General features: G+C 41.0%; 1 protein-coding gene across 1 annotated transcript in view; it reads left to right on the top strand.

Annotated features, from left to right (window-relative positions):
- Positions 1-23034, top strand: part of LYST (lysosomal trafficking regulator) — a 3825950-nt gene that overhangs the window by 3432258 nt on the left and 370658 nt on the right. Inside the window, exon 44 of the mRNA XM_044075805.1 lies at positions 5191-5424. Coding sequence (XP_043931740.1) covers positions 5191-5424 — 234 coding nt within the window. The remainder of the gene's footprint in view (positions 1-5190; positions 5425-23034) is intronic.

Genomic DNA, 23034 nt, shown 5'->3' on the forward strand with positions numbered 1-23034 from the left:
CTCCTCTTGCAGTTAATAGAAGTACTCCTGATTTCTGTTTCCCCATATATTCCAGTGAATAACCATCCTGAAAACCTTTCTTTACCAAATTCACATATTCAGTTATTTCTAGGAGCATCTCCTGTAGCATAGCTATTTGGAATGTATGTTTTTTTTAATATAGTTCAGTACTCCTTCTTTTTTATATTTACCTGTAAGACCATTCAAATTGAAAGACATTGCAGAAAGCATCATTTTTATATAGTTATTATTGCCACCTTTTATGTATAACTGCTTTTTTGTTAAATGTGTAGTTCCAGCTTTTATGTTACATGCATATACTGTTCGGCAGGTTGGTGTTTCTTGTCATATCTGTTTGAGCCTATGCCACATTTACATAATTCTTTTGTTTTTTTTGAAAGCCCTCAAACAGAACACACAACCCCCCAAGCCCCCCCAAAAAACCTATCAACTTAATAACACACAAAACTGTGGACATCTAGAAATATTGAAGTTTTTGCTTCCTAATCAGAACAAAAATTCTAAGTTGATAGCCACACAGACAGGCTAGAGTTAACCAAAAAGAAGTGTAGTCATGCAAAGATGCATGGTACAGCCTGTGCTATTAGTAAGTGCTATTTGATTTTTGTCTATGTTTATAGCTCTCCCAGCTGAAAAAACACTTCAGTGCTTTCAGTAAACTCTTTCTCCAAGCCATTTCTCTTTATCAGATTGTCTTCTAGTGACATGCAAACCAGACACAAAACTGTTAAGGGTACCTTGTTTACCAGAAGAAAATCCTCGTAATATTCAATATTCTTTTTTCATTTACATGGTTTGTAATAAACTTGTTACTGGTTAATGCCTAGGGTCTTAATCAAAACCAAAACAAATCTAAGGCAGAAGGTCACGAGCAGCAACTGTTTTATTTGGTAAACCGATTAAAACCTAAACAGATAAATTGCATATGTATTAAGCACTTTTGTCCCTTATCGGAACTTCATCAAAATATAAAAACAGTTAGGTTGCAAAACCTTTATAAACACATCCATGAGCAATGACAACACTTCCTTTGATGTTTCAAGAGGGAGTGTCTCCAACTATTCCTAGAAAAAGGCACACATTTAAGTTCATAGTTGTAGAAGGATTAAAGGAGGGAATGAGGGGAGGTCCATGGGTACAGTTATTGAAACTAAGGGAATTATGTTGGAAATTGACTTTGAATGCTGATGGCTGTCCTGGACTTAATGTGTCTTGTTCCATTGCACACTTTATGAAATTTAAAGCATTGACTAGGTAATGAAACATTGGTAGGGAAGAATGGTACAGTAATACCTCTGGCACCTTAGCTACAGGTCCACACTTTAAGCATTCTTTTTACATTTTAAATGCATGACACATTAACAAATAAAGCTATTTATGTAAACTTTTGACACACCTTTTAATTTGTTTTGTTTTTAATCCGTTTACCAAATAAAATAGTTGCTGCTTATGACCTTTTGGCTTGGATTTGTTTTGGTTTTGGAGCCTTTTGGATTTTGTATCTAACCAGTAGGGTCTTAACCCAGTTATTTCACTTTGAAACCATGGGAAAAAGGACACTGATTTTTCTTTTGTCATACTCTCTTAACCAGACCTTTACTCTCTCCTCCACTTCCCTCCCCAACTTTATTTTTACATTGCAGAGCCTACGTTTCTTAAAACTGAACAAAGAAAAAGGAGGATGGAGAAAAAAACAAAAAACAAAAGCACCTCATAGTATCCCCACTGCATTTCAGAAAGAAAACTTTACTTCATGTTTTATCTTTAAAGCCCTCCCAGATGGGAAACTCCTGATTGTTTTCAGAGAACATTATGTCCTAGCCAGTTTCTCTTTTCTCTCAGCCAATCTTCTTTGACCATATTGCCTCCTGTTCTTCTAGTCAACTGTCATGTTCCCTTCCTTCTCTCCAACATTTTCCGTTAAAATACTGGAAAAGGTTTCACAGGTGCAGTCTCTCTGTAGTCTTTCTTATCAGAACAAGAAGCAGAATCTCCTTCTGTTTCACAGCTCACTTTTTGTTGGACAAACATTTGTATTTCCTTCTTAGCATACACTTCATCCAAAAATGATTTTATCCCTCCAAGGAAGAATACTTTAAAGACAGCTGGATACAGCAGTTTGAATCTCACATCTGCATTTCGACAATCCCTGAAGAGCGAAATGAATTTACTCCTCTTCTGCTTGGTGTACAGTGAGTAATCATTCTCCACAAACACTCTGCTGTCTCCCACTGTTAGTATTTTGTCCTTCTGCCACATTTTTGTCAGAATCAACTCCTTCTGTTGGTAGGATTGCATCTTTAGTATTAAAGGTCTAGGCTGCTTTCTTATAGCTAGGTTTGGAGCAATACACAATGTGCCCTTTCAACTGACAACTCCTGCTGTGGAATACCAGTCCAGTTGCTTGTTTGTGCTTTTATAAAATTAATGCACTCTATTCCTTCCAGCTTTTCTGGTATAGCTGAAAATCTCAGGTTTTCCTTACATGCTCTGTCCTCTAATTCCATTATTTTTGAAGCATCTCTTCCCGAGCAGTTTCATACTCAGCCAGCCTTTCCTTCATTTTGACTTCTGATTTTTGCAGCTTTGTCATCTCATCTGAATATCTGTTTAAAGCTTCTTCCATTTTTTCCATCCTTTTGTTGTTTGTGTTGATATACTTCATCAGTGTTTTGTTTAGCTTAACCAGGTCTGTATGCAGTTGTCTTATACCTTCCTGTAGGTTATTGGAAGTCATGTTTGGAGGTTGCATTGCTTTTTGCTGAACAGCTGCAGAACTTTCCCTAGTCAGTATTTCTTTTTCACATTTTGTAGCTGATTTTTTCCAGGTCTTCTTTATTTCTTTATTCCTGGCATCCAGGCAATGCACTTACCAGCCAGTTACTGAAATGTACACATAAACACAAGTCTACTGGCCTTCTCTGCTGAGTTTCTGTTTTCACACTGGAAGAACTAGAAACAAGCTGTTACTTGGTGTGCAGCCATCTTGGAAGTTGGCAGTTGCTAGAAAAGTTATTACAAAAATTGGAAATCAAACTCTGTTCCAGTATTCAAATAAATGTTAAATTTAACAGCAATACTATGGTAACATTGAAAAAGAAGTAAATGGTATAAGATCTGTAAATCATTCTAAGAGTTTTAGTGGTTGGGATAACCTTGAAATGTTGCTATTGAAATATGAATTTAATTGTATAAGATTACCTTGATGATTCAGTGTATTCCTGTCATATAACAATATGTGATGTTGAATTTCTTCCTGTGTGTGTGTGTGTGTGTGTGTGTGTATATATATATATATATATATATATATATATATATATATATATATATATATATATATATATATATATATATATTATAAATATGTTGAATTAATAAAAAATTTCTTTAAAAAAAAGAGTATTGGGACTCTGATTGCCGAGTCCTAAAAACTGGTGATTGAATGACTTATGTATACTAAGTCTGAGATTGCCAGTATCTCTGAATATTCCCTTTTCTCCAAGGTATGGCAAACTCTGAGTTGGTATATAAAATTTCAGGGATGCTTACCCCCTGCAGAAAAAATTAAGTTTAAAGGAGAAAAGCGATATTTAATATTCACTCTTCTCTCACATTTTCGCTTTTTTTTTTTTTTTGCTATGTACCATATCTTGATGTTTCAGTGGGGAGCCCAACAGAATATTTAATAAATCTCTGAAGTCAGTTGTAGGACATATTATATCAAAATCAAGAATATAAATTCTGATACGGATTAAGTAACTGTTCGAAAAGGCATTTGAACTCTGACAAATGATATTTTTTCATGGGAGCAAAACATCCCCTTTCCATGTTGGAAGCTCTGTATTTAATTATCTGTGGGATCATTACACCTTTTGGGAAAGGGAAATTTCCTCTTGCATATTTGTATGTCTGCCTTGTGTACCTTTTTGGCCAACTGTTCAGTTTTTCACAGTTAATCCCAGAAAAAGGTTTGTATTAAGTGTAGGTCTGCAGTTTGCACCTCTATGCTGTATAAGGCCATTGTCACAATTACTTTAGTGGGAGCCTCTGAGTATAAAGTGCAGCTTTTACATTGACCATATCAAGTTACATTACATTTTCTAGTTTCAGCCATCTTTATTTCTCCTTAATATGTTTATTCAAAATGTTACTTCAGCTGTTTATCTTCAGCTTTTCTTTCTTTTGTTGGAGTTGCAGTTCTGTCTGTGAAACAGTGATCATTCCATTATCCTAACGTTAGATATGTGTGACTTCAGGAGTCATTACTGCACAGACTGTGATGATTACACTGGACATGGATCTAGTTTTCCATGCCAGTTGCCAATCGACTTAATAGTAAAGCACAAAGTACAATTTGTCATTTACTTGGACATGAATCTAGTTTTCCATACCAGTTGGCAAGCAGCGTAATAGTAAAGCGCAAAGTACAATTTGTAATTGCCCAACTAACTTTATTTTATAAGTGTACTGCATTATTACAGTTCTGTTAAATGTGGTAACTATAAATATAAGCTAACATATATAATAAATTCTTGTCAAAGTTCTCAGACTAAGATGAGTTAGTATTTTGTGTTCAGTTTTCATATATTATCTGTACTCTTTGTTTTCACTCCTTAGTTTATGAAGTAGTTGTTAAGAGTTATTTAGGTTTACCTTTAAAATGTTGTGGCTGACTTTTGCAAAGCATGTATGTGCGAAAGTATGTTTTCAAAAATATATATTAGCGAAAGAAAAAATGCCGAACTCACAACAGTGAATGCTAGTGTGTGTTCACTGTTATGAATTTGGCATTTTGAGTGGAGATCGCACTATAGTGGCGATCGGGAAATGCACCCTTTCTGTCACTGTAGTGCGATCTTGAAGTTAGTATGTATAAGTAGCAGGGAGTGCAGGGGATGCAGCCTCCCACATGGGGGTGCAGAGGGGCTTGTCCCCCTGCAGAATGTTTGTAGCAAAAACATGGAAATTAGGTAGTTTTGCTCAAAGTCTACATTTCCTGTGTGTCGACTTTCTTTAAGTACCAGGCTAACTATTCTGAGCATTCAACTTTGCTGTTTCCAATATTTCAAGACAGGTAAGTAAACATTCACACAAGTGTGTTGCAACATTTTAAAGGTAAACCATTGCTTATACATGTGAGTAAACAATGCACATTATGTCTTTATTTAGACTTACTTTGGAATGGATGTTTCTGCTGTGGAGGATCCTGTACAAAGACGGGCATTGGAGACAATGATTAAAACATATGGGCAAACTCCTCGTCAGCTTTTCACCACAGCTCATGTAAGCCGCCCTGGATCTAAACTTATTATAGAAGGGGAACTTCCTGCAGCTATGGGACTGCTGGTTCAATTTGCCTTCAGAGAACCTAGAGGGGAGCATGCAAAAGAAATAACTTATCCAGTAAGTATTAATGTCTTGACTTTTCATTTTCTGAAAATTGGTCTCATAGCCCATGTGATTTAAGTTATTCTGCACATAAACCATATACAACATATTAGACAGGTGCTGAGTAGATGAAAAAGGGCCAGGTTGACTACTAAGCAATTGATTGTCTGGTACGAATGACAGAAATTACTTGTCTTGACTATCAGATGGGTGATGGCATCTGTTAGCCAGAGACTGATAAAGCAGAGGCTACCCTGGCATTGCCTACCCCTGTAACCAGAAAAAACAGGTTAAGGTTATTTCTGAAGACATTGAAATATTACAAAACATTTCCCCCAATATAGTGTCATAGCCACTTTCTCTTACTGACCTTACTTGAAAGAGTAGGCCAGAAAAAATTACTTTTGGGACTCCATCTTTTGAACAGGCTTTACAAATTCTTTTGGAAATTGTGAGTGGACCCTGTATTTGCTAGTTATAGTTACACCCAGGAGTTTACAGGGCTTTGAGATGCTGCAGACCATTGACTAGGAATGTACCTAGCCAGGTGTCTTAAAAATGAGATGAATGTTTAGTAGTAAACCTTAGTCGAAGACATCAACCAAGAATATATTCATATGGAGCTTTAGAAAAGGGATGTTTTTATATTGTGTGGGCTTTTCAAATGTGGCAACCCTACCTATATGGTAGAAGTTTTGCATTAGTTATAGATCATAGTCACTTAAAGTAGTTACACAAAGCCAGTAAGCAAAATGCTAAGCTTCTTAGATGTTGTTTGGGATTACAGTCACTCCTTGTTGACATTCCAGCATTAGAGTGGTATAAGTAATGCAGATGCATATAGTTTATCAAGACATGGTACTGGGTAGTTAGACTAACTTACAATTCATTTGTACCTCCAAGATTCAGTTTTTGGTGATGCCTTCAAAAAACTCACTTGAGGTCAGGAAAGTGAGAAAAAAATTAGATAAGTGGTAGAATGCTAAAGCATATGCAATTCCTTTAAGGGGAGAAGTGTAGCAGGCTGAGTAAAGTTTTCAGTTGTCTTTCAGTAAGAATTTCAGAAAGCTGTATAAAGTAGAGATATGATATTTCTTTTTCATAAAATAATGCTTACCTTTTGAGTAATCTTGTAGCACATAAAATGTGAACTGTATAACATGTAATTAGTTACTTTCAGTGAAAATATAGCAGCTGGCTGTTAAAAGAGTGCTAGTGGGTTCTCAGATGTGCACACATTTCCACTACTTAAAGGTTACTGCTTTTTGAAATGCTACTTCCAGTCGACAGGCGACCGTACATTTTTTTAACTGCTGCTTCTTCCGAAGAAGTAGGAGACCATGGAGGCAGGTATTCTTACATCTCACAAGAAAAACAGAAAATACTGCCTAGGGCTCTTCTAACTAAAACCTGATGGTTAGTTTAGTTTATTATTTTTTTTTTTGTGTGTTGCCTCTGAAGTCTGCAAAGATAGATTGCTTTCATTGGCAGAGTTCATGCAGGAAGATGTACTGCCTGTGAATGGCTACAGCCTTTGAGTATGGCCGTGGGTGAGTGTGTGTGTGTGTGTGTGTGTGTGTGTGTGTGTGCGTGTGTGTGTGTGTGTGTATGTGCGTGCGTGTGCATGCACAAAATAATCTTGAACAAGTTTACAATTACTTTTGGTAAGATAACATTAGAAGACACTGGGATGGGATCAAAGGGAGTGAGATTCTGTGGAGTCAGTGATTAGAATTGTGCTCTGCAGCTAGTCATTGTAAAGTTTATTTGGGTCTGTCAGGTTTTAGATGTTAACTGACACAGTATTATGCATTATATTTAAGTACTTTTAAGGTCATTTGCATTTTGCATATTGTTTGGTATTTGGCTGTGTTGATGGTGAGACTGTAACTCTTGACCATCACATTTATATTGGTGCCAGTGGTATGGATTTAAGACCATACTGTAACAGATCTAAAGAAAGAAAAACAATAGAGGCCTATTTTAGAGCTCTCAAACTTGAACAAGTTTATAAAAGTAAATACATTTAGAATGCTAACCCTGTAGTCTCTTACCTCTTCTGCAACAAAATGTTTTCCTAATCACCGTGGACTTAAGAGGATGCCTACCTGTACATTGCAGTGTTAGTCTCACAAGCGTTTTCTAAGATTCAAGGTCGGAGAGTCTATATTCAGTCATGTGCCTTGCCTTTTTTCTTTTCTGTAATAACCAGTTGTAATGAAATGCCTAGCACTACTGTTTGCACAAATAAGATTGAACACAATTCATGTTTACCCACACTTGGAGAACTGCCCTATTCAAACTATCTGGAGGCTTTATATTTTCTATGCAGCAGACTCTGTTTTATGTTTTCAAAGTCTAGGTATACCTTCAAATATTCAAAAGTCAGATCTAATTCTGTCTCAGTCAAAGATGTTTCTATGGGGTGTACTAAACACAGTTTGTGTTATTTCTCTCCCTAGGACATGGTTGAGATGAAAATGGGAGTTTTTCAGACTGTAAAAGAAGTAATTTAATGGCTAGAACATTTGAAGTATAGTAGGCTACATGTCCTGTTTTTGCTAGTGTTTCTTTATATTAGGTTTTAAACATGAGGAGAAGACAATGGAGTGGGAAGAGCTTATTGAATGAGAAGGATGACCTACTTGAATAAATTCTTCCTCGTCTGTCCTGACTCACATATGAACTACATTAGTTGCGTCACTTGATTTCATTCTTCCTTACTGGACTGAACAGCTGTCTCACAACTCTGTTTTTTCATTTCTACCTTCTCTTCCAGATAAAAGGTTAAGAATGGATGTCTTAGGTTATGCTTTGAGATTCTCCTTTCAAGGACTTGAAGGTACAGAAACATTGGGCTGCATCTCAGAAGAAATTAAAATAAATGTTGGGTTATCCTTCTGACCATGACCATTTTCCAAAGAATTCTTTGGCCAGGACCCCTTCAGAGGGTGACAGCTAAAAATGTCAATGATGCACAACAAAAACAAGCAAAAAGGCAGCTACTCTTAGCAGTAGTTCAAGACAACAGTGATATTCTGGAAGCAGGCAATCAAGACAGAGCCGGTCTTGCACACATTTTGCTTCCATTTCATCAAAGTACAATGACAAACATGTTAAGTAGAAGAATATTAGATTGTCACTAATTGACACTTCTCAGCGTGGTAAGGAAATAGAAATGTTCAGAGATACATCTGTCTGTGCCACACCTGAATATCCCACTCTAAGGATTTTGAGTGATGGCCCTTTAGCAGCTACAAAAACAATTTCTCAGTATAATGTAAGCAAGATACAATTTAAACATTTCCTCCAGAATACCTGATAACAAAAATTCATTTAAAGGTAAAAAGAGAAAATAAAAATCTAATTCTCATTGTTCCTTTCTGGCAAAGCTTGCACGTTATTTCTGACTGAAATATCAGGTGTAGATCTCTGGAAGTTATATTTTGGCAGCAAACAACTTTTCCATCAGGAGGATAAAGTGCTTCATCCATGCCCTTAACACTGTTATTCAAACCGTATGGAAACTCTGAAGTTAATTCCTAACCAACCTTTGTTTTCTAATAAAGTCTGTACAATAGTGAAAAAAAACAGTACAAAATTGTACCCTTCCAAAAGGATGTGATTTTCTATTTGGTGTTAGAATAGGCCCTTTACTGTAGAAAGTGTTGTATTTCTTCAAGTGTTACAGTAGCCTGCTTTCTGTTTAGTACATACAAGTTTTCCGTACTTTTCTGTTAAAGTGTGTCTTTTAGCAATTTCTTGCCTTTTACCTATAGAGCCCCCCCTTTAGAATCAGGATCAGTACTTAAGCAGTTTCCAAAGGTGTTCTACATTTAAGACCTCTTAATAGACATTAAGTAACATCAGCTTGGAATGTAAATTTTGTATGAAAGTTAACATAAGCTAAGGTAACTGCATTTCTTTCCAGGGAAAACATAAAAATGCTGTACAGAGTTGTAGTTGATGTTTGCAGTAAATCTTACAGCATATAAAATGTATATGAATGTATGCAAATCATTCAGCTGCATTGCAAAATGTATTAAAGTTTTAGAACTGATTTCTAACACACACAGAAGATCTCTGTGTTTTTTTTCCAAGCCTGTCACTTCCTTATAAAGGCTACTACAGTAAATACAGTGCACTTTCCAACAGAGGTGAGAGACTGTGCAAACAAGAACTTCGTTTGGACATCTGAATCAGACAGGAAATAAGGACCTGGGACTGTTGTAAAGTCACACTTCAGCAGATGAGAGTTCACTTAGTCTTTGCCTCCTAGATTGTTCAGTGGACCTTTTGGACTGTGAGATCATAGCCGGAATTCAGAAAAGTTACCCGAGGTGTACACAAAGTAACTTTTTGTATTCAGAAGCATCCCTACCACAGTGGTGCAGCACAAAGACATGCAGCACCTTGGTTGTCTGTCTCTTTTGCTGTGCTAAATGCTATTGAGTCATTCTGTGGGGGAGGCATATGCTGCCTGTGGTAAGACATTTATGGAGCCGAGTGATTTAGAGGCTGTGTTCATCCATCAAGGTAGCGTTAAGTGCTGAAGAGTTTAGTGGTTGGGATATATTGGGGGTGTGACTGTTTATGGAGGGGCTGCATATGGGAGTGCAAATGTTAGTGTGTCTGCCTAGGCAATCACAATGGAGGGGGGTTAGTGAAGGGGTAGGTTAAGCTAGAGTGTATCTTTGTGTAAGGGGGGGGGGTCAAGGTGGCTGTCATACTTCCTCACACCCCTAGATAATGAGTAAAACCTGCAGCATTGGATTGAGGAACCAATAGCCACAACTGTGAAGCTTTAGGTCGAGGGGACCACTACTTACCAGCAAGAGCAGTACAGACATGAGACAGGAGGACAACTAGCCACCAGGGAGAATACTAAAGATGTAGGCTGGAGAACCACTAGCCACCAGGGAGAACTTTTCACTGCCTTGCCTTAATGGCACTTTTACTATACATGGGCAAGGGAAACACTAGCCACCGGGGAGCACACTTTCATCTCTTGCCTTAATGGCACTTACATGTAACATGGCTCAGGAGAGCACCAGATAACAAGAACGCTGTAAAGACACAAAATGGATTCAATCCTGTACCTTCCTGTAGATAATATTAGCTCTGAAGTAGTTAACTTAATTTGTTCATCAACCTGTGGGTATCGGATCCAAATCGGATCCGAGTCGGCAGCTTTATTCAGCTAAGATCCGAGCTCCAAGCTCCTCCCCCTTACCCATAACCCCCTGCCACCCATCTCTGTCCTCAGATCTCGTTTGCCACGGCTTATTCAAGCATCTAGAATGAGTTTCCAAGCATAGGGCTTCGTGAGTTTATATCAAAATTTACTTTTTGACCTCGTTTTTAGTTTAATCGATAGACGAGTGAGTGTTATTTCCCCTTTTCTCTTAAATTGCTAAACTTGTTAGTAATTTTTTTCTATCTTTTAGTTAGTTTAGTTTTCCCCCCTCCCCCCGTGTGTGTGAAGGTGTGTGTGCGGGTTGGGCCTATCTTTTGTTACCTTGTCTGAGGCTCCGAAAGCATTTTTTTCCAAATGCACCTAGTGTGGTCATAAGCTATCCCCAGCGGATGGCCACACTCGGTGTGTTATCTGCCTTGGGGTTGGCCATCTCTCCTCGGCCCCAGGGCTTTGAGGGACAGGAGGTCGAGGCTGATTCTGGCGGGACTTCTACCCCCAGACACGGCTTCGTCCTCTTCTCCCTTGGCGGCACCGGCTGTGACCGCGGCGGTCCCGCCTTCCATCCCTGCTCCCCTGGCCGGGACTCACCCTCCCACCTTGGCTCAGGAGGAGTGGGAATTTAGGAGGGAGAAAAGGAGAGAGAAACACCACAAGCGGCGGGCCGAATCTTCCTCCTCGGCTCCGCCGGCTAAACAGCCTCTCCTAGGAGGTCCGGGTCTTCTCCTTCCCAGCTTCATTCACCTCGTTTTTCCCCGGAGCCAGAGGAGGAGTCCCGGTCGCCTTAGAGGTCATCGAGGCGGCACTCCAGGCCAGCCTCGGTGGCCTCGTCTAGATCTACTCGAAATTTGTCCGATGCAGATATGGACCGGATGATGCGTAGGTTTCTCCAGGCCCAACTGCAGATGGGAGTGCTCCTGCCTCCCCCCCCCTGGGGGTGGGGGGCTCAACCCCATTTTTCACCCCGATTGCTCCTTCTCTGACCCACTTCCGGGGTTCGGAGCCAGGGGAGGCTCGGTGCAAATAGTACACCCTACTTCGGCTCCGACCGCACCCTCGAGTTTGTCGGGTCCCTTTTCGGATCCGAGCTCTCAGAGCCGTGAGCTGAGTTTCGGATCTGGAGGTGTCAGTGTGTCTTTGGCTCCATCTCGGTCGGAGCATACTGGCCCTTTGGATCCGATTGCATCGGCGCCGGCTCTGATCCACGCCTAGGATCTGAGGGGACTGCTCTCGGGTCCTAGAGAGAGCAGTTCCCCTTCGGCGTTCGATGTTGTGGAGAGGGTCTTGTCGAGGGATTTGAGACCCCAGGCTCCTGCTACGGTTCACCCTCCACTCCCTCTCAGATGGGCCTACCTTCCATCATCCGGCCCCAGGGACAACCTGTGCCTACGTCCCAGATGGTTCCCTTAGAGGAACAGGATGTGGTTGGTGAGGCATCTTTGGACAGCCCCCCCAAGGAGGTTCTTCACAAACGTAAGTGCAAGAGGAGGCACTTGGACTCACCCGAGTCCCTGACAGAGGACACAGATTTAGAAGAAGGGGAAGGTTCCCCAAGGTCACCCCCCCTAGGACGTCTCCTTCTGAGATATTATGGAAATGCTTCGTATTAGAGGGGGGTGGTCAGCCCAAAAACATTCCTCCGATGAATCTGTGTTTCTGGAGGCGTTTGACGCAGGCCCATCTACCTCTTGGGTGTCCCCTCCCGCCGATCCCCTGGTACATCTGATCACTACCAGGGCATGGAAGGAACTGGACACTGTGGAGCTCATACCAAAGAGACCAGATAAAATCCTCAGTCCACCCACAGATAGGACAGTTTGGAGCAAGGGTGCTCCGGTATATGCCATGTTGGTGGTGGCTGCCACCAAGAAGGAACTAGCCCAGGAGAGTTCCTCGGTCCACCCTCCCGACAAGGAGTCTCGGATGATGGACCACCTAGGGAAGCGGATGTTCGCTTCAGCTACCTTCTCCGTAAGGTTGCTGAACTATATGGCACATGTGATACGACTCCAGCGGGATCTCATCAAGGAATACGCCGGGTCGCCCCCAGAGTCCATGTCGGCCGAGGATAAGAAAACATTTTCAGCTCGAATGGCCACTCTTAAGTCCATTTTGAACACTTCTGTGCGGCTTCTTTCCCTTGCTACGGAAGGAGCTGCTAGAGCTAGCAGAACGGGCATTGTCTTAAGACGGCATGCTTGGCTCCGTCTCTGCGACTTTGCGGAACCTTACAAGGCGTCCTTCACAAATGCCTCTTTTGACGGCTCTTCACTGTTTGACAAGACTGTCCGCGACATGCTGGTCCAGAGCAAGAAAGACGGGAAGACGTCTGCTGTCGGGATCCGCTTCTCTGCTCCCCAGAGGTCCTTCTCCATGAACCAAAGGGGACAAAAGAAGATGTGGTTCCGGAAATCTCACCAGTCCCATTTCGCTCCGGACCCCTCGTCCTTCCAGGGTGGACGCCGTCCCAGAGGCAGAGGGGGACTGAAGAATTTCGGGTCGAGGGAACCCTTTTCGGGTCGGCCTGCGCAGCAGCCCTGAGGGGTTACCCGACTGCTCCATTCTGGAGGCAGTCGGGGGGGTGTTTCTCGAGGCACCTAGCAGTTTGGGAGTCCATTACAACGGATCGCTGGGTGCTTCGAATCATATCCAGAAGTTACACTATCCCCTTTCTGAATCTCCCTCTCAGACCCCGGAGCCTCCCCGATGTCCCACCCAATCAAAGGGAGGCAGCAGCCACAGAGATAAAGCAGATACTAGAAAAAAGAGCAATCCAGCCCGTCCTCCAAGATCAATCCGGATCAGGCTTTTACTCCGGGTTCTTTCTGGTGCCAAAAAAGATGGGGGACTTAAGACCAATCCTCGACCTGTCCACTCTAAACCTGTCGGTTGCCAAAGAAAAGTTCTGGATAGTCACCATTCAGTCCATTCTCCCACTCCTGCAGGAGAATGACTGCATGTGCTCTATAGACCTCAAGGATGCCATTTTGATGGACAGACGATCCAGAAGGTTTCTCCGCTTCTGGCTGGGAGCCAGCCACTATCAGTTCAGGGTCCTCCCCTTTGGTCTCACCGCAGCCCCCAGGGTGTTCACCAAAGTTATGGCAGTTGTAGCGGCCCACCTGAGGCTTCAGGGAATACAGGTCTTTCCGTACCTAGACGACTGGCTCTTGACCGCCCCCACCAGGCATCTACTAAGTTCAGCCAGGAATTACTTCCTTCACTTGGCCTCTCATCTGGGAATCTCAATCAGTCTCAAGAAATCCTCCCTTCAACCAACTCAAATCTTGGATTTCATAGGGGCCAGGTTAAACACAAACCTGTTGAGGGTCTTCCTAACTCCGGACAGGCTTCGAACTTTGACACTCCACGTGCTGGCCCTCCTACAATCCCCGGCTCCTCCAGCGAAATTGGTCCGGAGGGTGCTAGGTTCCATGGCTGCGGCCATCAGTCTGTCACCTCTAGTTCGTCTAAACATGAGGGTCCTACAATGGACCTTGCAGGTTCAATGGTCCATCCTGCAACATCCGCTAAGTGCATCTATCCCCCTCAGCAAGGTTTGCAGGAAATCCCTACTCTGGTGGATCCAGTCCTTGGATCTCCGGGAAGGGCGCCCCTTCTCAATGTCCCCACCCCAAGCCACGGTGACCACGGATGCTTCTCGCCTCAGGTGGGGGGGCACTGCATGGGCAAAACCGTCCAAGGCACGTGGACCCATTCAGAGACCTTGTTGCACATCAATGTCCTAGAGATGAGGGCGGTGCTTTTAGCGTTGCAAGCACTCCAGGCCCTTCTTCCCTTAGGGACAATTGCAATTCAAACAGACAACTTGTCAGTAGTCTGGTATATCAGCAAACAGGGGGGAACCAGATCCTATCCGCTTTGTCGAGAGGCCATGAGAGTTTGGGAATGGGCGATCGCCACCAACCGCTTTCTCATAGCAATGCACATCCCGGGTTGGTCGAACATTTTTGCAGACAGGCTGAGTCGAACCATCCTCTCACTATACGAGTGGTCTCTGAACGCAAGAGTAGCGAAGCAAATCTTCCTCAAGTGGGGTCAACCTTGCTGCGATCTCTTCGCGTCACCTTCAAACGCAAAGTGCAGCAAGTACTTTGCTCTACTTCCCCCACCAGGGGAATCCCCCAGAGACGCTCTAGTGCATTTGGCCATCCGGTCTACTTTATGCTTATCCGCCTCTTCCTCTGATGGTAAAATTCTTGCAGAAAGCTCGTCGGTTGGGGAGCAGAGTGATCCTCATAGCCCCATTCTGGCCTCGTCAAACGTGGTTCCCTTGCCTATGGTCTCATTTAGTGAATCCTCCATGGATTTTGGATCCCACTCCGGATCTGATATCTCACCCCCTAGTGTTGACAACCCCAAACCTAAACCTGGACAATCTCAAGCTCACAGCTTGGTTGATCCAGTTCCAATAATAGCTAGGACTCCCGGAATCTCCTCTTCTGTTAAGGCTATTTTAGTAGCCGCTCATAAACCTTCTACTAGAAAGGTCTATAAGAGCAAATGGAAACGTTTTTCGATCTGGGCAGAACATAGAAATTTGGATCCTTTACAGCCCCGATACCAGCTGTATTAGATTTTTTGTCATATTTATTTGACCAGGGTGCCAGCTCCTCTACGGTCAAAGTCCAATTAGCAGCGATTTCCCACTTTCATGTGGGAAGTGATCTCAGTCCTTTAGCTTCTTCTAAGATCTGCAAGACTTTCTTAAAAGGTACTTTCTTGTTAAGGCCTCCTGTTAAGGATGCAGTCCCTCCGTGGGATTTAACCCTTGTTCTCCAGGCTCTTACTGGCCCTCCCTTTGAACCTGCAGCTTCGGTGGATCTAAAATATTTATCTTGGAAAACGGCCTTTCTCATTGCTATCACTTCGGCTAGAAGGGTTTCGGAGCTTCAAGCCCTTTGTGCCATACCTCAGTACCTGGTCTTTCATAAAGACAGAGTTTCCCTTAGGACCAGTCCCTCCTTTTTGCCTAAAGTTGCCTCTGAATCCAACATTAATCAGTCTATCAGTTTACCGTTTTTTCCCCAAATGATCATAACAAAGGTGAATACAAATTACATTCTTTGGACGTGCACAGACAATTGAGGTTCTACTTACACAGGACTGCTGAACATAGGAAATCTGAGCAACTCCTTGTATCCTTTGCCAAACCCTTTTTGGGTAAACCTGTGTCAAAAGCTACATTGTCCAGATGGATTTCCCAATGTATACTTCCCGCATATAAGAGTTCTGGCTGACCTGAACCTGTCGGAGTTCACGCCCATTCTACTCGATCGATTTCTACTTCTGCTGCTTTTTGGTCCAGAGTGTCCTTGGATGACATTTGTTCAGCAACCACTTGGGCTTCATCCCATACTTTTATTACCCATTACAAGTTGGATATAATTTCCAGAGGGAGGGCATCCTTTGGCTCTGTAGTGCTCCGGAATATTCTTCCATGAGGACCTCCCAAGTTTTTGGTAGCTGGGGACTCTGTCCCACAGGTTGATGAACAAATGAAGTTAACTACTTCAGATAAAGAAGTTGTGTACTCACCATAACATTCCATCTGAGTAGGTAACTTCATTTGTCAGCAACCAACCCCCCCCTCCGTCCCCCTAACCTGTAGTTCGTCCTTTTAGGATCTTTGTGCTTCCTTTTCCAGATGACATCAGGTTAGGATGTTTAGCTGATCCTTTGTTTTGTAGTATTCTATGATACTATAGCAGACTCGATATGAGGACAGAGAGGGATGCCAGGTGGTTATGGGTAAGGGGGAGGAGCTTGGAGGTCGGATCTTAGCTGAAAAAAGCTGCCGGCTCGGATCCGATTCGGATCTGATACCCACAGGTTGCTGACAAATGAAGTTACCTACTCAGATGGAACGTTATGGTGAGTACATAACTTCTTTTTCTCTGCACTGCCACTGAACACCAGGATTATAATGTAAACAATATATAAGACTGGGGAAAAAGTAAATTGCAAAGGAGGAAAGAGGCTTTAAACCCTGTGCCCTTCCACAGGAAGCATTAATATTATCCCGCTGTGTTAACTGATAAGTTAGTGTTGCATTGTTTTTTTAACTTGTAATGAGGATCTTGGGCATTATTCGATGCCTGCAACTTTTTATTAGTTATGAGGGACAGGGAGAGAAAACATAGGGCATACCTTTCAACCTCATAGTGCAAGAAATCTCAAAAAGGCCAAAATTAGCAGTGGGACAGAGACATACAATCAAGAATGGGTTTTAATTATTCTGGTTTGAACTTTAAAAGACATCCGTGTCACCCCTGAAAAGGGACTGTATATCCAGGGGACCTTCCTAGTTAACAAATACAGTTATTATCATCATCATCATCATCTAGTTCCAAGGAGGTCATTGTTCCACTATATTTGGCACTCATCAGACCTACTGAGTAAACTGTCCTCTTTGGTATGTACCTAACCAGGTGCATCAAACAACTGGAATGCCCACAGATCAAAAGATAAATGAATACAGAACATAACATGTCCTACGCAGACCACCTCAAAGCCCGATCCCTGTATGCTTCCTACAGACTGTTGAGGAGAGATTTATGCCTGGCATACAAGATGTCATTGGGCCGATGGATCTCCTACATATCCACAAAACAAATAACGCCAGAATTATCTGTTCTGAATACTTAAACTTTGCCTTTGATATAAATACGACCAGCCAGGGAGACAGGTATGTATCTCAGACTCTACCCCTTCTATGGAAATAGACTTCTATCCATCTAAAGCAGAGTTCTCCCTTTCCCACTTAAATGTAGCTTGGATAATTGGATGGTGAACTGGAAATTCACCACTACTTTGGCACCTGTGTCTCTAATGGACACAGACAGCCTGTAAATTGTTAATTTCCCAGGCTCCTGTTTGTAAATGTTTTATCTTCCAAGCCCTTTAAATTTACCAAGGTACAAGAACTTGTCAGAGATTTGGGATGCATGGCTAGGCTTAAAAAAAGTCCCATTGGTCAATAGCCTGGTACAGACTTCTGAACTTAAATATCAGAGAGAGAGAGTTTTCAGTAAATCTCCAGTTGTATTAGTAGTAAGACCACATAGATGACAGCTTTTTTTTCAATTGTGGCCTTTCTATTTAAACCTTTTATTTTGTTCTTCATTGTGCAAATATGTAGTTGTTTGCTTATTTGTCTTTCAAAGCTCATTGCTTCAGTTTATTTCAACTAAAGAAGTTTTATATTTTGTTTAAAATCTTGTGGCCAGTGGTTTATTTATTGCTACAAGGGGAATCACTAAATCTGATGAATTCTTAACTGTTGGTATCTTCCCTTTGAAAAGTGACAGTTGTAGCCATAGTTTCCAATTAAATGTATTATGGTTTGCTTATTTTAAGATGGACATCAATTCTTGCTATGCCGGGTATGTCTAGCTAGTCATAAAAGCAGGAAAAGGAACACTGACCCTAGAAAGGTATCATTAGCCTTCTGCTTGGAAATGTGTGTAGTGAATGCACTCACTTGTATGCATGTGCTTGTGTTCATATCTTGCCAGCATTCAGTTCTTTGTTGAAATAGTACTAGAAGGTATTGCACTGAGAGGCAGGTGGTTAAATCTTTGGAAACCAGTGATTATAATTCTGATATGATGCTGTTCACTGTGAGGCTTATTTTGGGTGTAGCGAGTGTTCTTCATAGTCATGGAAACAATTCATCCATGTTGTATGCTGGTAAGGCCAGTTGCCTCTCCCATATAAATTGGTGATCAGTAGTGCAGATTGTCGGATCTTAAGCTCTTGGCTGCTACAGTGACTTTACCTCATTTTAATTCTGTCATTTCTTTTGACTCAAAATTTCTGTGCTAGAATACTCTCTTTCCATTTACAGTAACATCAGTTAGAAGAATTTCTGAACTACAGGCCTTATTGTAGAAAGAGTCTTGTACAGTCTTCTATAAGAAATGTGAACATTAAAAACAAATCTCTCCTTTATGTCTGAAATGGTATCTGAATTAGCATTGTAGCAGTCTGTCAAGATCATGTTTTCTGTCCCAAGCAATAAAAAAGGGAACTGGTTTGTGTACCGCATAGATGTGCACTAAGCTATGAGGTACTATTTTGAAAGGACAAAACTGGCTTTTGTGAAGCAGAGAGAGAGTAACTGAAGATACCCTTTCTAAGTCTTTAATTAATTGTGTTGTTTTCTTTTAAGGTATGTACATTAAAACATTGTGTGAGGAGGTTATGACCCACTCTGCCAGATCAGCAGTATCTTCAGGAGTGTATGAGTCTGTCAGAAATACAGCAGAACATTGCCTGGGAAAGTTAGGGCCTCTGCTAGATCTGCTGTAGTGTTTTCAGGACTGTAGCTAGTCAGAGACTGTCAGACTGCTTCATACTCATGTGTCCACACTTTTTGAAAATATTATAAAAGGGATGTCTTATTTGCAATGGTGGTGGAAAGGTTGTCAGACAAGATCAGACAGGAGTCCCAGTGGACTATGATGTTTGCAGTTGACATTGTGATCTGTAGTGAGAGTAGGGAACAGGTCGAGCAGACCCTGGAGAGATGGAGATATGCTCTAGAGAGAAGAGGAATGAAGGTCAGCAGGACTAAGACAAAATCATATGTGTGTGAATGAGAGGGAAGATAGAGGAATGGTGAGGATGCAAGGAGTAGAGGTGGTGAAGGTGGATGAGTTTAAATACTTGGGGGGGGTCAATAGTTCAGAGTAACGGTGAGTGTGGAAGAGAGGTGAAGAAGAGAGTGCAGGCAGGGTGGAGTGGGTGGAGAAGAGTGTCAGGAGTGATTTGTGACAGACTAGTACCTGTAAGAATGAAAGGGAAGGTCTACAAGAGGGTAGTGAGACCAGCAATGTTATATGGGTTGGAGACAGTGGCATTGACAAAAAGGTAGGAGTTTGAGCTGGATGTGACAAAGTTAAAGATGTTAAGATTTGCACTGGGTGTGACAAGGGTGGACAGGATTAGAATAAGTATATTAGAGGGTCAGCCCAGGTTGGAAGGTTTGGAAACAAAGCCAGAGAGGCAAGATTACATTGGTTTGGACATGTGCTGAGGAGGGATGCTGAGTATATTGGGAAAAAGATGCTAAGGATGAAGCTACCAGGTAACAGGAAAAGAAAAAGACCTAAGGTAAGGTTTATGGATGTGGTGAGAGAGGACATGCAGGTGGTTGGTGTGACAGAGCAAGATGCAGAGGACATGAAGAAATGGAAACAGGTGATCCACTGTGGGGACCCCTAATGGGAACAGCCAAAAGAAGATGATGATAAAAGGGATGTCTACCCTAGGAGTAGAGCAGGATGCACATCAGCTGTCTTGCAAGGGCATGCTGCAGAGTAACCATCCATTGCAGAGAGCATAAGGAACACTCTTGTATTCTTTTAAACTATAAATATATATATATATATATATATATATATATATATATATATATATATATATATATATATAGTGTGTCTGTATTGATAATTTTATATATATATATATATATCTATATCTAATATATATATATAGATACATATAGATATGTGTGTATATATATATATATATATATATATATATATATATATATATATATATATATAGATATGCATGTGTGTGTGTATATATACATATATATATATATATATATATATATATATAGATATATATATATATAGATATATATCTATATAGATATCTTCTTTGGAGAGGGTTACTGTAACAGTAAATCATAACATTTTGGTTATATCCCACTTCCCTTGCATTCATCCCTGTTAGTACTTTATATGATGCTTTAGCTAGTTCCATGCTAACATTTCAGAAGAAATTTCTTAAGTGTATGAAGCAGTGACATATAGCAAGTGTTGCTGAAAACCAGCTTTATACTTGTCTCCTGTTCAAGTGCTTCACATCTTGCATCAGTATCTGGGTAATATTCACATAGGGCTTGCAGTCATTTTCATTTTATTATCTGAAGAGATCTTTATTCAGTCTTTAAATAAAAATGAATTTGTGATTGTGATAGGCAGTTGCCAGTCTTTTCATCATGCATTTCCATGTTTATTGCAGAGGGTTAAAGCCCTATGACCCAGGTGACCTGAGTTTAATTAGCTGTTTGAGTGGCTAATGGAACTGGCAGGAGAGAGAGAGGAATACAGGGGTGGAGCCCACTCGGCTCTGTTAAGGGAGGGTTTTGTGTGTACTTGGGGAAGACACACAGTGTACAATTTCCTGGTAGAGACTGGAGAAGTCGGTCTCTGGTGCCTTCCTTTAAGTGGGTGGGGATTGTTCTGCTGGTTTACATGCTTTCTGAAATGAGGGATAGCCCATTGTTGATGCCCATTTCATGTTTTGCTTGTGGACTGCTAAGTGACAGCTAAAAACTAGCTCGATTGCCATGAGTGATGCACATAAAACTTTAACAGAAAAACAATAAAAAAAATAAAAAGTAAAAGGTAAGCGCTTTCACGGCTGGAAGCCTCTTCTTCAGACCATAATAGTCCATACAAACTGTAACACTGTTAAAAGTACAAGTTACCCAATCAGGAAAAATAAAATCAGGTTGCATGGCTACTCAGGAAGTGGTAGGGCAAAATCATTCATAAGACCATTCTAAAAAACTAAAAAATCAATGTCTTAAACCACGTACTTGTAAAACTGGTTTGATAGAAGCATTATTATTCAAACCAGGGGGCGAATCTGCTTTTAATAAAATAATCCACCTAAGTTCAGCACTTTCAGTAATGTTTCTGATACCCCTCCTCTAATGGTATGTTCAATGCACTTTAAAACAGTAAATTTAAAACAATGAACAGAGCCAGAATCAAATGCATGTTTGGCTAAAGCATTTGTATGTTTTTTTGTTGCGAATGTCCCCAGCATGTTCAAGTATTCTGTCTTTCAGCATCCAGTTTGTTTTTCCTACATAAAAACTGCTGCATCCTTGACATTTTGCATAATAAATCGCATTCAAACTCCTGCAGTCAACATAAAGACAAACTGGATTTGATAGCACAAAGAGAGATGTGCAATAGAGCTTGTAGTCAAAATATCTTTGCATGGCTGACAAGATCGACATGGAAAAGTACGATCCGACAAAGGAAAACTGTTGCATTTGATATATTTATAACACAGATGTTCTGGCCAGTTATTTTTTTAAAATCTCATAAATCACTCCAACGTTGCTTGAGTATGTAAGTACAACTCGAGGGGCGACTGTTTGTCTATCTGACCTATTATGTGCTACTCCATTATATTCCTTAAAATAGGGTTGTGCAGTAGTTAAACTTAGGAAACATACTTCAGATACTGCTTTATCTACTTCCTTACAAGAGTAGCCTCTTGCCAAGACCATTCATACATCTGTGTTAGTACTTGCACTACTATCCATATTGTGAAGCCTCAATGTTCTGAGTAACTGACCCTTCAGCACATTGCGAGTGACATGTCTGGGGTGCATGCTGGATTTATGCAAAATGTTGTTCTTTCTGCAAGACTTCCTAAAAATCTTAGTCTGTATTTTGCCATGTACGTCCTTGGATACAGTAACATCTAAAAAATCAATTGATTCACTCAAGAAGTGATAAGTAAATCTTAGAAAGGTAGTTGTGCTGTGTAAATAATCAACAAAAGATGAAATAGTATCAGATGTACCTTTCCATACCAAAAAGATGTCATCCACAAAACATCTGTAGTAGCTGATGTTGTCCAGAAATGGATTATTTGAATAAATAAATTCATATTCCCATTGGGCTAAGACCAAATTTGCACATGCTGTACCTATTGCCACCCTGACACACTATAGATATAAAGCATATTCAAAGATAAACACATTATTCTCTAGGACTAGTTCAAGAAGCATACATATCAAAGTCACTTTGTATGTAGAAAAGTCATTGTTCCTGAACAAAAAGGCTGCAACATATTCATTGTCAACAACATTAGGAATGACAGTAAAAAGTGAATTATTGTCAATGGTAACCAGAATTAGTTGCTTAATATTCTCAAGTTCTTTGTACCAAGCATAAAAGTCATGCAAAAAATGTTTTTGCATCTTTAAGGACATTGGGTACACCATCTAAAATAGGACACAAGGATTTTTCCACAAAAATAGATAATACCTCTGTCACCTATCCTCTGCTAGAGACAGTTGGTCGCATGGGGGGGTGGTCATTGAAATTCTTGTGCACCTTAGGTAGCTCATATAAAACAGGTATAGCTAGATGCTCAGTTGAAAAATAATTATATAAGTCTAGAGAAATCAGGCCAGTCATATGCAAATCAAAAACATAGAACTCAACCTTATTAATCAGAACATCAGCCTGTTGTTTCAGAAGGGGCATATAGGTGTTTGCATCATTTAACATTTGACTCATCGTAGTAAGGTAATATTCTTTGTCCATGCATGGGAAGGGTGTGAAGGTGATTCGCTCCCTACCACC

Source organism: Protopterus annectens, chromosome 1.part1, assembly GCF_019279795.1.
Source record: "Protopterus annectens isolate FY-2018-M chromosome 1.part1, PAN1.0, whole genome shotgun sequence".
Lineage (NCBI taxonomy): Eukaryota > Metazoa > Chordata > Ceratodontiformes > Protopteridae > Protopterus > Protopterus annectens.